The following is a 17,169-nucleotide window of genomic DNA, read 5'->3' on the forward strand; positions in this document are numbered from 1 at the left end:
GCCCCCCCACCCCCCCCAAAGAACGCCCCCCACCACCCCCCCTCCCCCCCCCTCCCCCCCCCCCCCGCCCCCCCCCCTGCCACACCACGCCCTTCTGATGCGCCACGTCCTGTTTGCCTGCCCTGTTCGCCACGCTCCGGGTTGCTCGCGCTCCCTGGGAGCTGCTCTTGTAAGTGAGGGGGTTTGGCCGCTGTCCCTCTTGTCCCTGCCCACGCTGAGTCAGAGCTGCCGCTGGTCAGGAACTCCCTCCTCCGGCTCAGGGAATGGGGGGGCTGGGGCACCCTCTCGCTCCCTGCGCTTTTGCTTTTCGCGGGTTTTGCCGCGGTTTTGCTGCTTCAGGAAGGGTCTCCCAGCGCGATCCTCTGCTCTGGAGCCCTTTGCCTCGGTGGCTTCGCATCCGATCTTCGCATCTTCGGATCATATGACTGCTTATCAGCTGAACTACAATAGCTGAATGTGAACTAAAACAGAACATGCATGAAAACAGTAAGATCCACCAAGGTGGCTTACACTAACAACACTTTACCACACAACCCAGAAAGGCCTGAACGTGCACGCAGTCCACTTACATCGCTTATCTAACTGGCAATAACTCAAACCTGCAATAGTCACAGCAATCAACCAAGTGCCCACAAGCTTAAATCCTTCTACTATGTACCCACGACTTGGTACTGGTACAGTGATTACACCACAATTTACGTACTCTTTAAGAAGGTAGGGAGGGATGGCAAAGGAATAAACAGTACTCCTGAAAGTTCATTCCTTCAGTAAAAGCCAAGCAGGTTGTTAAATCACAGACTGGCACAGTGGAATGGAGGGCTTAAACACACACACACAAAAAAAAATCCCCTTTTGAACAGTGATGGTAGCTATGTCACTGCTGGGCTACAGCCAGGAGTCAACCACTTCCAAGCCAGCTGAGAACAAGATAGGAGATACAGTTTTGTTTCAGAAGACTAGCAGAGCTTGGGGACATACTCCAGCCATAAGACAGTGTTGGTTTGAAGTGTACAGAAACTAGGAAGGAAGAGTGATACAGATGCAAATTAGCTGTTGAAAAGTTTGAGCAGAAAGGTATTGACACATTGGACTGGAAAGCAGATGATTTGATTTGAATGAAAAGTCTTAGTGAAATTCAGTGAATCAGTCACATAATGTGGGGTTGGGAGATGTCAAGCTGAGAGTCAACTGAGATGTCTAGAGACTGTGACCAAGACCCAGCAAAGTGGTAAACAGAAGCTGCATTCATATGTTCACCACTGTTAATTTTGAACCTGAACTAGGAGAAGTGCAAAGAATTGCCTTTCTTTCTGTACCTTTTACCATAAATTCTTCCCATGATTCCAAGTATTCCATGCAAAGGGAGGGAAAAGTAGGTTTCTGATAACACTCTGCTCACGGTAGGCAGCAACTTCGGGTTGAGCTTCACTGAGAGCACAGAAAGGAACAAAATATTTGTGCTGCTTTCTCTTAAGCTGGGCTTCAGTAGCGTTAAAGTGTCTGTTACTGCCTGTCCCCTGCACTGAGTGTGAAATCTCTGAAAGGGTGAGGTATACCTGACTACAAGCTGTCAAACAAAGCACCTTGCCAGAGTCCATTTCAATGCATGTGGAAGCACATAAACAAGCCTTTTAGCTCAACTATTTATATATGGACATGAAAAGACGCACTGCAAACTAAGTGGCAAGTCCTGTATAGACCCAAGAAAGGACAAGAAAACGGCTACGTAACACGTAATTCAAGAAACTGTGTATGCTTCTGTTTTCTGAAAATCAGATCAGACTAAAAGACACTCCTTTGCAAAGGAACAACCCCACACTTTTTTGTAAGATTTTTATATCTGCAAAATTGTTAAAAAAATTAAAATATTACCTCATTAAAAGAAGAAAGATTAAGTTTTTTGGCAATGAACTTCTTCAGATGCAAGACTGTTGCTTGTGCTGAGCAGCGAATCCATTTTCGTTTCAATCCACGCAATTTGCTGCTATTGCATTCCAAGCAGATGCTTACCTTCAGGAAAAAACAGTCAGGATTGGCCGGAACAATTTTCTACAGCCCTCATTATGTATTCCATATGCAGTTTTTATTAATACAAAGTGAAAACACAGTACTAGTATTCCTTAAACTGAAATGCCTGTAGTCCTATTAACGAAAACATTTTCTAACATCTTGTCAGTTTAGTGATAAGCACTACTGCAACCAAAACAGATATGGACAAAAAAGTTCAAGAAAGAATTTTTGATGTTGGAACAAGGCTGCTCCAGTTCAAATTCAATAACTCAAGAGGACCCTACGTCAAAAGCTAGAGTAAGATAAACACTAAGAATACCATTACCAATTTTTAATGATTGCTTCTAACGTAACTTCTTGCTTTCAATGCAACTGCTAAATCCAGTTTAAAAGATAATTTTAAACACATGTTTAAAAGCGAATTTAAAGTTTAAAAAGAATGGATACAAATGACATAACAAATTTTTAAAATTCTAAAGATTATCCCTCCAAAAGGTGTCTCTAATTTCTATGCTTCAATTCTCACTTTTCTCATCCAGCTATTCATTACTTAGACTAATTTCTCTGTGAAGATTTACTTTATGCACTAAGAGCATCTACTACTAGGTACAATTCCTCTGAAAGTTCCCTTACACTATAATTGGAAAAAAAAAAAAATTAATCCAAGTTTAATTTACTCTGGATACATGTGACAGGAAAACATAAAAGGGATGGCTTGTTTATCCCAAAAGGAGATTTCACTTTCAAACATGCTTTGTGTTTAAAACTTAATGGTAAACTTCCCGGCTTTTATACTATTTTTACAGTATAGGGCTAACACCGTCTTAGTACTAGAGGTTTAAAACAAAATAAATAGTAAGTTAGTAAAAGTGCAAAAGGTTTTATTCATAATTATTGATACACATTCAGCTCAATGTATCACAATAACACTGGGATACGCTCCTTCAGAAGGGGGCCCAAATAACCTGAATTTGTTTTGAAAGCAAATAAATACTTTGGAAACTCATAAACAAACAGTCAGAATTATCAAATCTTACTGCAAATGTCTTTACATTAAATATTCTCCATTCCTGCCAAAACCCAAAGATGAAACTCGTGCTTACACAAAAGCATTGGGGAACACTGCATCTTGTTTGTATCGGAGGACAGAAAAAGTAGAGAAGAAAAATAACTGTTTCAAGCTGTTAGCTTACCAAAGCACTAAAGCTAAAATACAAGATAAAACTAAAACATGCCCTATGAGCTCACCTGTTCATCACTTCGGTGGTAGTCGTTATCTTCTTCCTGTTTTTCCTCAGAAGTTTCTTTGTTTGAACTTTCATCTGTTTTAGTTTCACCTTAGATAAGAAACCAGATATATGGGATAACACTCAGCAGCAGCTTGTAATGCTAATATGATTAAAACAGCACAGCTCAGGACTGCAGTATAGAATAAACTTTGCTTTTCCCACGTTGTGCTTATCTGCTTCGGCAACACTAGCTGCCAACAGCCCACGCATGAAAGGGAAGAATACATACAGAGCACAACCTTCAGTTCAACTGCTAGCAGCCCAAAAGCTGGATAATTTCAGAGAGTCCCCATGTAGGCACTACTGTGGAGATCTCCTTCACGAGGAGTAATATGCTATGACCAGTCAAAAAAAAAAAAAAAAAAAAAAAGATTCTGTGCACAAATAAGGGACAAAGCAACAATCCTACACTCACTGTATTGTGCAGTGTTATGAAACAATTGTGACTGCAATAAAGCAACTAGGCACATACTTCCAACAGGTCTGTTTATCAATTTACTAGCCATCACCCACCCAAGACAGAATAAATAAAGGACCATTTACCATTTCGATGGGAATCTAGGTGCTGTTTTGTAGAACATGTCTCCCCTTTGATGTCCCCTGGAACTTCCATGCCCAGTTTGTGATAAAACTCCCTTTGCTTTTTCATTTCCGCTGTTTAAAATTGTAAATATTAATCCCTGTAATAAAGTTCTAATGCAATATTTACGAAGTTATTCCAAATCCCTTCCCTCTTAAGTGAAACAGGCTTACCAACAAGTAGCGGTATTGTCAGTATTTACTACTCTTCTATCTTTGGTATTGTATCAAGTCATGCCTGTATTTTTCAGAGTTAGACTACTACAAAGTCACCTGTATAGCTACTATTACAGCATTCCTATTAGAATGACATAGTATTAAAAATAAGGTTATTTTTAATCCCTCCCACAATATTTCAGTCAAACCATTGTTTATTTATAGTTCTGATTTTCAATATGCTAATTTTTAAATTGTTTATTTAACCTTATTGATGTTTGAGAATGCTCTGGTTTTGCAGCTTAAATTAATTAAAATACTCTATTTAAATGAAAGTTGTAACATACATTAAGACAAAAAATTACTGAGCAGTTACTATAAAGTACTCCTTTAGTTGAACAGATTCAGTCTCAAAGAGGATTATGAAAACACAAATTGAAAGTTACCTGCTAAGAAAGGACTGACAGTAGCAGAAACTTCACTGAAACTAAAAGCTGTTCTGCATTACATTCTACATCTGAGAATTCCCAAAAGCTGGCACAACAAGTTTAAGTACACAGTTTAACAAGAACAAATGAGAGTTACAGTGTGCCAACATTCAAAAGCTGAACTACTATTCTGCTTTACATAATACTACTTCTTGAAGAAATATCCCATCCTTCCTCCCACCACCACCTCCCCCAATTGCTGCTAGTACACGTATGAAATTAATCACTAGAAATGACACAAATGAAGGAATACGGTTTTCCATTGTATTTTCACTCAGTTCCCCCCTGCATTTTCATCATCTGAAACTTTTTTTTTTTAAGCATTAAAGAAGTACCTGCAAAACCACCTCCTAAAAAGGTCATACCACAACTTACCTTCTTGGAGGCCTGGCACAAGTTTGTAAACAATATCTTGCATTGTTCTGTCATGACTAGCAAGAAAAAAACAAAATAAAAAGTTGAAGTCAACCATCTTGATTCAAAACATTTATCTTAAAAAAGTTCCAGTACTAATTTGATGTAAAATCTCTAAATTCACCTAAGAATTTCAATTCTCAAATCAGTATTTACATCAAACGAGAGGACAGTAACATGAAACAAATTATGAAAAAGTACAGGCTAAGACAGAAACCCAATGTAAGTTTGAGGAAGAATAGTCTTGGACATGTGGAGAATGACAGCCCATGGTACATGGCCTCCTGCATCAAGGCAAGTATGTCACTAATAATCTCAAAATTCTTTGACAACTTTGAGGTAAAGTAATTTTTATTACAAAAGCATCAAGGATAGTCTGTTTCTTACCCTTACAGACTCATCTCTCGCATTTCTAAGATTATTTAGTTATCTTCACTAGGCTTTACCAAAAATGCAAGAAAACAGCTCACAGAAAAAGGCCGCAACAATAAAATTTTACTTTGCTCCAAAAAGCTAACATTTTAACTGTGAGCAACATTATGTAGCTCAGAAGCCCGTATAGGTAGTGTGGCTCAAATAAAAGAAAGGTAATAATCCCACTGGAACTGGAAAGGCAGCAGGACTGGTTAAGATTCTAAACTTTAATTCCCAGCTCACCTAGACAAAATTCTATTTTAGTCTAAAATAAGTCGCTGTCTGAAAGAAACAAAATATCACCCTAAATTCCAATTGATAAATAAAATCAGAAACATTTCAAATGTCTGTCTTGGCTGCTGCAAGGTCATTACCCCAATAGAGCTTGCAATACCAAATCCTGAATCTGACTTAAATAGGAGAAGAGGCTTACAAGAGTAGTCTGAGGCTTCTCATCACCTGACATGAGCACTTCACAGCAGTAGAGACCAGTGAACAAGTACAGAAATGGTGACAAATCAAGAGATTTACAATCAACCATTAGAATCTTTTAAGTAGCACTACAAGAAGAATCAAAATATTATTAGGTCTAAAATGCATGACATTTCAACCAGTAGTAGCCCCATTTGCACAGGCTGGGATTTTCAAGTATCACGTGTAGATTGCAAGAACATCTCCAAAAATATTTCAGCATAAATGAGTAAATCAGCCATCACTATTAGATCAGAGGTGAGAATTTAACAGCATTCAGAAATGTGAAACAGGAAACACATTTGGTTTACCTATTTTCCAGATAGAGGGAGATTAATAGGAGTGCAAATCTACATTCTAATACATACTGTGAAACTCCTGACTGTCAATTCTTTGTTAAAATATATATATACACAAAAGTAGGCTGGGCAAAGGCTGTTTCAGTCTTGAAGGGGCAGTATTTTATAACTAGTTCAGGCAAAATACTTCTTTTGAAGTGTATTTAATGACCAAAACCAAGTAGCAAATTCCTTTCTAGCCGTTCTCAACTTGATGCTGTTTCCTGGCCCTTTTTGGCACAGAAAACAAGCTTCTGAACCAAGGCACTGGTGTATTCCTGTAGCTTTACAGAAGACAAAAATGTGCTGTCTTAAGTGTCATTTATTTGTTCTTGCCTATTAGCATCTACTTGTCCCTTCAAAGCATACGCTCATATAGTGTATTATCAGTGTATCCCATAACGTATTATCAGTGTACACTATTATTCTTCAAATGCAGAGATGGCGTAACTAGTTTCAGGCTCCTGAATCAGGATCAGCTTGAGCAATATAAATGTATATAGAATATCTGACAGTTTTCTGTAAAAATGAAGAGAAATCAGACTCATTTTCTATAAGCATTGCTTCAGAAGGTGTTATAGAACTGAGAAAGGCACATTGAAAACTGCCACAAACAAAAGGAAACTCTTCATAAAGGTAGGCGAAACACTACTTAATATGCAACACCTAGCGCAAACACACTGTCACATGGATTTGCATCAGCGAAAATTACTACAGTTTAGTAAAATGAAAGGAAAGCACTGAAGGAAAAGAAAGGGAATGTCTTTTCTGAAAACAAAAGAAAAAACCCCCAAATACTTAGTAAAAAAAAGGAAACCTGTGAACACCACCACATTCATGTTAGGTCAGAAAGTGAGAGCACTTTGTGTAGGGATCAAAATAGAACAAAGGACAAGATGGTTCCATTCTAGAGATTAAAGCCACTGGTCTAATATTTTTGTTGCCATATTCTTACCTGTTCCTATGAACTAAACAGACCTTTGAAAGATTAACTGAATGATAAAGCTGACAATTATTTCTCTTATTGCTCTGTCAGATACTGAAAAGCACTGTTCAACTGAGACTAATTATTTTGAGGATTTTGTAAACGTATAATTTCTATAAATGTTTCATTTGTTTCACTTTTACAACCCAAGCATACAAAATGAGGAATGACTAAATCCCATTAAAACACACAAAAATTAAACAGTAAAGGGCACACTTTGCTTGCTTTTAAGTCTGGAAGAAGCGAGCTGATGTCAAGGAGTTGCAAATTCATAGCAAAGTTTGATCCCATATCTCCTCAATCACCTTCAACCTTCCTTTTAAATGTTTAACATGCTGATAAGCAAGTAAGAAAATTTAGGAAAAAGCGGTGCTGTATTAGAAAGGCTGAAACAGTCTAAGAGTGAAGCTAGTTGCACTTTTGCTTTCATACTTACCCAATATACTGTAACGGGTGGCTCTGATGTATAACAATTCTACAGGTCGGACAGGTGTTGTTTTCCTCCAAGTATTTCACTAGGCAGCTTCTGCAGACTGATAACAAGGACATTAATAATTAAAAAGAAATAAAAGAAGCATAATTAAAAAATGTTTGTTTTTATACAGTCACAGAAATGCACCTTACTGAAATTTACACAAAGTTTGTTTTTTACATCATGTAAGCATGACGTCTAATCATGCAGAATACAGTTTCCAGTATCTTTCATTAATGTACTTGACACAGGGAAGTGATGCAATAGAATTAAGGCATCTGTACCTAGCCAGAGTCTTCCTAACAAGCGTACAACACACAATCCCACTCTGGAATTTACTAGAAAAGCAATTTCTAGCAGGTCAACATCATATTGCTTGCATCATTCAGCTTTCACCGATGATATTACAGGAACTGTATGCCATTAAGATACTAAACTTATTTGCTTTAACCATGGCCACATACAGAAGTGAAGTGTACAGCGGTGATGAACCTAACACAAAAAATTATTCCAAAGTTGGATACTTTTTAAAAGAACAGAAAACTTTCAAAAATATATCCAGGTGCTATTTTAATTCTAACTTTCACAGAGTACACTACAGTTAAACTTCCACCAGAAAAAAATTACATAGTCACAGACCTTCAGTATTTGTAAAATGTCCTGGTAGAAGTTGCTAAAGCAGTCATCCGTTATAAAGCTGCATGCTTTTGGAGCTTTTTCCATATGCATACACACAATCATCTGTATCTCATTCAAAGTAAACTATTTATGCTTCCCCCCCCAGCCCCCAGAAACAGTATTCATAGTATACACTACTACATGATATCCTGAAACACATGAAGTTACAACTCAAAATGTAGGGGAAAAAAAAAAAAGAGGGGGGGAATAACTTTTTCTTAAACAGCAGCAGTTCATTTAATCTTGCTATTAATGCACTTGTTCTTACCACATAAGTGAAAGAATTTCTGTAACTATAGTGCCATCTACCTCTCAGACAAGATGATAGTACAATTAAACAAACACCTGTTAATACCAAAAAAATTATGCAGCAGCAAATGAAGCGTAGTAAGTTTGCATTCTGCATTGTATCTACACACTTAGGATGACAGTACTGCTGCTGGTAGAGGTTATGGTTAGACCAAGCCTCATAGCTTTGCACACTAAGCACAGATCTTGCACAGCAGTCTGTGCCAGTGGAACGCCAGAGCAGTAAATCCATTTGCAAAAGTGAAGACAAGCCCCAGTCTTACCAAGTCAATGAAAGCAGAACCTGACAGTGGAAGCAGGGACAGGTATCCTGGGAAGAGTATAGGGACATTGCCTGATTGTGTAGGGGTGGGGTCAGGAAGGCCAAGGCGCAGCTGGAGCTGAACTTGGCAAGGGACACAAAGAATAATAAGAAGGGCTTCTATGGGTATGTCAGCCAGAGAAGAAAGGTCAAATAAAGTGTACCGCCCCTATGAACAAGGCTGGCAAACTGGTAACAACAGACGAGAAGAAGGCTGAGTTACTCGACAACTTTTTTGCCTCAGTCTTCACTGGCAATCTCTCTTCCCACACTTCTTGAGTGGATGGACCTCAAGGCAGGGACTGGGGGAGCAAAGTCCATCCCACTGTAAAAGAAGATCAGGTTTGAGACCACCTGAGGAACCTGAACATACTAAGTCTATGGCACCTGACGAGATGCATCCGAGAGTCCTGAAGGAATTGGCTGATGTAGTTGCCAAGCCACTCTCCATGATTGTCATGGCAGTCAGATGAAGTCCCCGGTGACTGGAAAAGGGAAACATTGCACCCATTTTTATAAAGGGTAGAAAGGGAGGATCCTGGGAACTACAGACCTGTCAGCCTCACCTCTGTGCCTGGGAATATTATAGAACAGATCCTCCTAGAAGCTATGCTAAGCACATGGAGGACAGGGAGGTGATTCGAGACAGACAGCATGCTTCACCAAGGGCAAGTCCTGCCTGACTAACCTAGTGGCCTTCTACAATTGGAGGATCCTGGGAACTACAGACCTGTCAGCCTCACCTCTGTGCCTGGGAATATTATAGAACAGATCCTCCTAGAAGCTATGCTAAGCACATGGAGGACAGGGAGGTGATTCGAGACAGACAGCATGGCTTCACCAAGGGCAAGTCCTGCCTGACTAACCTAGTGGCCTTCTACAATGGAGTGACTACCTCAGTGGACAAGGGAAGAGCTACTGATGTCATCTACCGGGACCTCTGTGAGACCTTTGACAAGGTCCCCCACAACATCCTCCTCTCTAAACTGGAGAGGTATGGATTTGATAGATGGACTATTCGGTGGATAAGGAATTGGTTGGATGGTGGCATCCAGAGAGTAGTGGTCAACGGCTCAATGTCCAGATGGAGGTTGGTGACGAGTGGCGTCCCGCAGGGGTCTGTATTGGGATCAGTACTGTTTAATATCTTCATCAACGACGTAGACAGTGGGATTGAGTGCACCCTCAGCAAGTTTGTACATGACACCAAGCTGAGTGGTGCGGCTGACATGCCAGAGGGATAGCATGCCATCCAGAGGGACCTAGACAAGCTCAAGAAGTGGGCCCATGTGAACCTCATGAGGTTTAACAAGGCCAAGTGCAGGGTCCTGCACCTGGGTTGGGGCAACCCCCAGTATCAATACAGGCTGGGGGATGAAGGGATTGAAAGCAGCCCTGCCGAGAAGGACTTGGGGGTACTGGGGGATGAAAAGCTGGACATGAGCCAGCAATGCGTGCTCACAGCCCAGAAGGCCAATCGTATCCTGGGCGCTTTCAAAAGAAGCATAGCCAGCAGGTTGAGGGAGGTGATTCTGCCCCTCTACTCTGCTCTGGGGAGACCCCACCTGGAGTACTGCATCCAGCTCTGCTCTCAGCATAAGAAAGACATGGACCTGTTGGAGCGGGTCCAGAGGAGGGCCACGAAAATGATCAGAGGGATGGAATACCTCTCCTATGAAGAAAGGCTGAGAGAGTTGGCATTGTTCAGCGTGGAGAAGAGAAGACTCTGGGGAGACGCTATTGTGGCCTTTCAATACTTAAAGAGGGCTTATGAGAAAGGTGGGGACAGACTTTTCAGTAGGGCCTGTTACAATAGGACAAGGGGTAATGGTTTTAAACTAAAAGAGGGCAGAGTCAGACTAGATATAAGGAAGACATTTTTTACTATGAGGGTGGTAAAACACTGGCACAGGTTGCCCAGAGAGGTGGTGGATGCCCCATCCCTGGAAACATTCAAAGGTTGGACAGGGTTCTGAGCAACCTGATATAGCTGAAGATGTCCCTGCTCATTGCAGGGGTTTTGGACATGACCTTTAAAGGTCCCTTCCATCCCAAACCATTCTACAATACCTTCTAAAACAACCTCCCATTTCAGTACATCTTCTAGTTTGGACTAGGTATACATGGACTTCTCCTAAATTGAACTCATCACAAGTTGGCTCAGGTTCTGGCAGGTTTATTAGTCTAAGCACAGCATCCAAATAAATGCAACTAGGTAGCTTATGGAGGGTGCTGCAGTCTTCTAGATTGGTTCTTTTTTCACAGGGTCAAGTTGGGATTAATAAACTCTCCTGAAACTGGAAGTCCTAGGAGTATGGGACCATCAATATGGGAAGCCTATAATGCTAGTGTCTGAAACAATAGTATTACTAGAGTTTTTCCATTACCTGGGATTTCTAAAGTCTCCAACCTCCATTCAAAATAATACCTTTCATAACATATGAGATTTTCCCTTTCATAACATACAAGGACAGCATTCACACATAAAAACTAATGAAACTCAAATTACAAACGTAAAAGTTTAACAAGACCTGCATATATCTGCTAACCTAGACTTCTAATCAAGAAACAGATGTAAACTAGGAAAGACTTAACACTGAGTTACTACTAATGAAGTCTTTATCTACTGACTTATAGGCCTGCCTATCACCAGCCAACTAAAGATGTAGCAGAGAAATAAGTAGGAAAGGGAGCAAAACACGCTTGTTTTCCCCTGAATTCTGTTTTACAAAAAAAGTCAGCCCTGTCCCTCCAAAGGACTGGCCTTGGTCCTCCAAATGACTCTCACCAAAGGACTCAAGAACTACATTTACTACTGAAGTGAAGAGTCTCTGAATGTCTGAAGGACAGGAAATTAAGAGAAAAATTAAAAAGATAAGAAAACTGTGCAGTTTTGAGTAGAAACAGAAAGAAAATTTCAAGGTGGTATAATTCAGCAGAGAATTCACTATCTCAACAGACAGGGCACTTTCAAGATAGATTTTGCAAGGATGCTTTTCCAGGAATATATATTAATTAGCATTAACATATAGAATACAAACAATGCCAACATGTATGAAGTTTTCTAAAAGGACAGGGGCTGTGTGCCTGTAATTCTACAGGACACACACTGAAGTAGTATTATTAAAATATAAACAGCCAAAATAGAAGTTTTCTAGGACAGGGGCTGTGTGCCTGTAATTCTACAGGACACACACTGAAGTAGTATTCTGAAAAAAAAAAGCCAAAAAAAAAGGAAAGAAAAGCCAAAAGGAGACACAACAAAAAAAAAAAAAAAAAAAAAAACACTAGCAAGGAGCATTCCCTGGCTTTTGAAGCAAGCACTGAAGCACTGTGGATTATTAAGTTTCCTCCATAAGCAAATGTAACAAATGGTGTAGATGATGTCAGCTAAGGGGTTTTTGTGGGTCTGGTGGTTTGTTGTTTTTTGTTTGGTTTTTTTTTTTTTTAAAGAACAATGAGAAATGACCCTCTAGCTTTATGTAAGCCATGTTAACTTGTTATAATACTGGTTTTGTATATAATCTTGTTAATAGCAGCAGTAAAGAATTTGGGGCAAAACTAAGTAAAGTCTAGCTTAAGGATCTCTATACTCCAGAAAGAACACTATGGAAATTAAGATGTGAAACAGATGCAGAAGGGACATGAGAATAACCAAAGTGACATGGAAGCATGACAAGAACAACAAACTCATTAAAGCTGATGAACAGCACTTCTAAATGAAATACAATGGAAAACAATCTCTGACAAATCATGTGCATTGTATTTCCTCTTTGTAAGACATTTTAGGTGAAGAGTAAGTCCACTGAAACTTTCATTTTTGGAGATGAAGCCACTGCCACCAAATAATTCCCTTCCAAGAAAGTTTAGGACTATGGATCAAGCTATTCAAACAACATACTAGCTTTATCAGAATAAGGGTAAAATACTGTGACAGAAGCATTTTAAAACATGCTTTTAAACCTACCTTGGCAAAGGAGACCAAGGATTAGAACAGATTCAAGACAGATAATAGTTTTGGAGTTACCACTTTGGACTATAAGGGTCCTTCTCCTCAGAAGGAATCTTTCTGGATCTTTAGCTGGAACTGTGCTAATATGCAAGGTTTCCATCAGAATATTGCAAACCCAAGCACTCCTATATCCCACGATGTCAACAACAAAGATGCTGGGATGGACTTACACCTTCAGTTTTCTTGAAGCCTAAGGCTTTGCAAGGTACTAGGGCAAACTTCACTGGTGTGAAACTAGAAATTCACAAAGTAACATAACAACAAACAACTACCTCATCACAGTATTTTGGAACAAAAGCTTATTTCTAGGGAACAATACAATATACTTATTCTTTATTGATAAACTATGGCTGCTTTCTGTAGAGGAACAGGAGAGCAAGAGACATTTGGAAGGCTCCAGGTGGAGAACATATGCTATGTCAACTGTCACAGAAGAGAGAACTAGGCATTCCACACTCCTTTAGCAGGAAGACAGATGCATTCTTGAATGCATACGTTACCACTAATTGCATATGGCTTCAAGTTTGTGCAGTACAGCTTTAATGTTCTCTTCATTTGCTTTGTTAAAAAAAAGCAAATCATCTGTTAAAAAAAAGCAGTGTCTAGTGAAGCACACATTATTTTGGCTGATGCACAATAGATTTTTTTATTTCAACTAAAAACCATTAAAACATGTTGCACATCAAGTTAAAAAAAAAACAATTTCATTAACTTAATTATACTTCTACTTACAAGTATGTAAGCATTCTGTTACAGTAGTAGCATCAATCAGGTATCCATTGCACAGACGACAGGTTATATGGGCATTAATGTCCCAAAGCTTAATCTTTCTCGTTAGCATCTTTGGTGTCTGCAGAAAAGACATATCATAAAGTAACACAGCTGTAGTGATGAGGTAAAAGTCATTTGGGAATAAATGATTAACTAGAATTAACCTTACAGATATGTTTATACAGCTTTAGGCTCTCATATACTGTATATGCGCACACACGCACAATGATAGCACTAACTTTTAAAGGACTTCACAGAAGTGAAAATATAAAACCCACACTATTTCGCAAGTCAAAATTTCAATAGCACAGAAAACAGTCTTTCTAGTGTGCTATTTATAAGTTCCTTTACCAAACGAGGGACTTTATTTAAGGTGAAACCCTACTACTCTACTGATCTAAGTCACCATGTTCAGCCTAGTAACGGGGAAAAATTCACAAAAATTTGGAGAGAGAAAATCCTCAAAGCGATTGGAGAATTGAAAGCATTTTGATAATTGAAAAGTCAAAATAACTGGGTCCGATTTGGCTGATAGGTTTAACCACACTTAAGTGTTCACCTTGTGCCAGTATGGTTAAAGCATAATTTTGAAGCTGTGTCTCAGTAATTGAGCTGAAAAGTAAACCTTCTGAAATCCCATTTTATTTAAACTCAAGTTAATTAAAGAACACATTACAAACTAAAATAGTCTCATTGGCAGGGCTGCAGTTTATTGTACTAAGAAGTGAACAAGAAAGTTTTTCTCTCTTCAGACTAAGGGATGGCATAACCCTCATTAAAAGGAATAAAAATCAGAAATTAAAAATGGAACAGCTCATTTAACTTTTTTTGCAGCAACACCAATTGCTTTTAGAGAAAACACCACACAAAGCCCATGCCTTAACAAACAGTTATCTTTTAAATATAGCTATATTTCATATTTCAAAATACATTGAAAAGAAAAAATTGTACTGTAGCATAAGTTGACAGCATTAGAGTTAATTAACTAAAATCAGAAATTAAAAATGGAACAGCTCATTTAACTTTTTTTGCAGCAACACCAATTGCTTTTAGAGAAAACACCACACAAAGCCCATGCCTTAACAAACAGTTATCTTTTAAATATAGCTATATTTCATATTTCAAAATACATTGAAAAGAAAAAATTGTACTGTAGCATAAGTTGACAGCATTAGAGTTAATTAACTAAAGCAGCCTAAACTGGCTTACAACCTATTACATTTGGTTCCCAAACTGCAGAAGCCACCGAATTACACTGTTTTCCATTAAAGTGACTTTACTGTCACTGGCTCACAAATACTAGTTTTCATCTAGCTTACTTTGGAATACATTTCAGAATTTGAATGGTGACACATGTTCCCCAAATTTCACATAGAAATATTGTAACAAGGTTGTCTGATCTTTAATTTCATTTGTCATATTCTTTTTCTATGTTCAATGAAGTGGTACTAAGCAAAAAGAACTATCAAAAGGCAAACTTTCACACTAATCTGAACTATACCAGCACTGAAAAAGTACTTTATATTCCATTATAACCAATGGAAAAGCACATCCAACACCCATCCATTAAAGCCTGCATTGTCCTATACAAAAATGACTAGGAAGGCTTCCAGTTCTCATGGCTAAGAAGTAAATGACACAAAAAATCAAACTTATTTTGTGGTATTTGAGATTTCTTAATTAAGCTAATGACTAGCTATTACAGAAGAATGAAAGCACAACTTGGTTTTGCAGTACACAAGATAGGTCAGAATCTATGCTAGGAAACCGAATTACTTTTCCAAATTGTATTTTATAGATTTATTTCTAACCAGCTGAAAGCCAGCCACATATTAAACCCTTGGAAGTTAGTGCACGAGGTCTCCAGTTAAAGAAGCTACTGCATGAAGTAAGTACATTTCTATGGCACAGGGGAAGAGCTATTCAACATCACTCCTTAAGAAGAGCTCAGGAGATGGCTTAAAACCACCAGTTAAATAGAAAGTCAGCACACTGGAAAACATGATTCATGACAGGCAAAAGAGAAATTATGCTACAAGGATATTTAAAAAGGCAATATCAATACAACTCTAGTTACTTGCCTAGGCAGGAATTCAGAAAAAGGTGTTCAGGATCACCACACAGTGAATCCAAGCACTAATGAAGCAGAAGAGCCAAAGGTATTATGGTGAAAACTGAAGCAAAGAAATTATTTATTTTCTAGAAAAAGCATGACAATTTTTCCCTACTACAGTAGAGACAAGCACTGCCACTAGAAAAAAACCTGCAACAAACAAAAACCAGTTCAGATAAGGTATGATAATATGAGAACAATGAATGAACCACACAATTTAGAAAGTAAAAATACTACAAAATGGTAATAAAGCCCATTGTGCCAGAAAAAGAGGATAGCAAAGATAATACACACTTCACTAACTGAATGGGAAACAAAATCATACACTTTTTGGAAATGGAAAAATACATGTCTTCTGGAATATCCAGAGCAAGCCTGCCAAAATGACCTTTCAAGAATGACACAAAGACCCTCTCGTTAGATGTTTAAAGAACAGAAATTGGGAACTATTGGAAGCAGCAGCAGAACAGGAACAGGTTTTTCCAGGGCATTAGACACTTCAGTTTCAAAGCAAGACAAAACCTACAGTAGATTTCTCCAGAAGGCCTGGCCCACACTGTTATGTTGCAGCTGCTAAAACAAGAGAATGATCTCTTCTCTGCATATGCAGAGGCCCAGACCTGGTGGCTTCAACACAGCTTGAATCTCCAATAAGCAATGCAATTTGTAAGGTCTGTAAGCAAGCTGACAGTGTCAGACTCCACTTTAGCCTGCATCTTGTGCAATTGAAACCTATGTCCTCTAGTCTCAGGAAAAAGAAGAAAATTGGAATGCCTCTCATTTTTCAAAACAGTTAACCTGTAACAATAGGAGGCCTTATTAAAAATAAAAAAGAAAAAACAAAGGGGGGGGGGGGGGGAGACCAGTTCACATCTATTTAGAAAGGAAGGGAGGAGCTAGCAAGACAATGGCATATGACCAAGATGTCAGTTCAGTTCAACAACGTATTTAAAGACTCAGACTTTGAAGACAACTTGAAGACAACTTTCCCTGATGGAAAGAGAAAAAAAAATTAGCAAAACTACTGACCTATATAAAGAAGAAATAGAAGGACTAATGTTACAGCCTCATATAAGAAATCAAATTCATTAATAACAGCAAAAAAATTAAAAACATGAAGTAATTCCATAGTAATTACCTGTCTGTATCACTTCAGAGGAAAGTAAATAACTAATTGCAAATTTCACCACCACTTTTCTATCATTATTAATGTATTTGAAAAGGATACATAGTCATACTACAAAATACGAAGCTAAGCTACCATTCACAATACTTAGGAAGAAACTCTCCATGTGGGTAGATGGCTAATATAGGATGTCTTCCATGTTCCTATCTGGAATATTGTCGTGGTTTAACCTCAGCTGGCAAC

At 38.6% G+C, this 17,169-nt stretch overlaps 1 protein-coding gene across 2 annotated transcripts in view; it reads right to left on the bottom strand.

Moving 5' to 3' along the window:
* The window catches only part of PCGF3 (polycomb group ring finger 3), a 36,026-nt gene that overhangs the window by 8,047 nt on the left and 10,810 nt on the right, over nucleotides 1–17,169 (bottom strand). The window contains exons 2-7 of one of the 2 annotated variants that reach the window (XM_009274636.1): nucleotides 13,649–13,766; nucleotides 7,581–7,677; nucleotides 4,898–4,953; nucleotides 3,843–3,953; nucleotides 3,259–3,347; nucleotides 1,873–2,010 (exon numbers count right to left, since the gene is read on the bottom strand). In XM_009274636.1, the coding sequence (XP_009272911.1) occupies nucleotides 1,873–2,010; nucleotides 3,259–3,347; nucleotides 3,843–3,953; nucleotides 4,898–4,953; nucleotides 7,581–7,677; nucleotides 13,649–13,757 (600 nt within the window). In that variant the 5' untranslated portion in view covers nucleotides 13,758–13,766. Of the gene's footprint in view, nucleotides 1–1,872; nucleotides 2,011–3,258; nucleotides 3,348–3,842; nucleotides 3,954–4,897; nucleotides 4,954–7,580; nucleotides 7,678–13,648; nucleotides 13,782–17,169 lie in introns of those variants that run through there. The other variant, XM_019470844.1, reaches the window with a different exon arrangement.

The sequence above is a fragment of the Aptenodytes forsteri genome, unplaced genomic scaffold (genome assembly GCF_000699145.1).
Source record: "Aptenodytes forsteri isolate BGI_AS27 unplaced genomic scaffold, ASM69914v1 Scaffold224, whole genome shotgun sequence".
Classification (NCBI taxonomy): Eukaryota; Metazoa; Chordata; class Aves; order Sphenisciformes; family Spheniscidae; genus Aptenodytes; species Aptenodytes forsteri.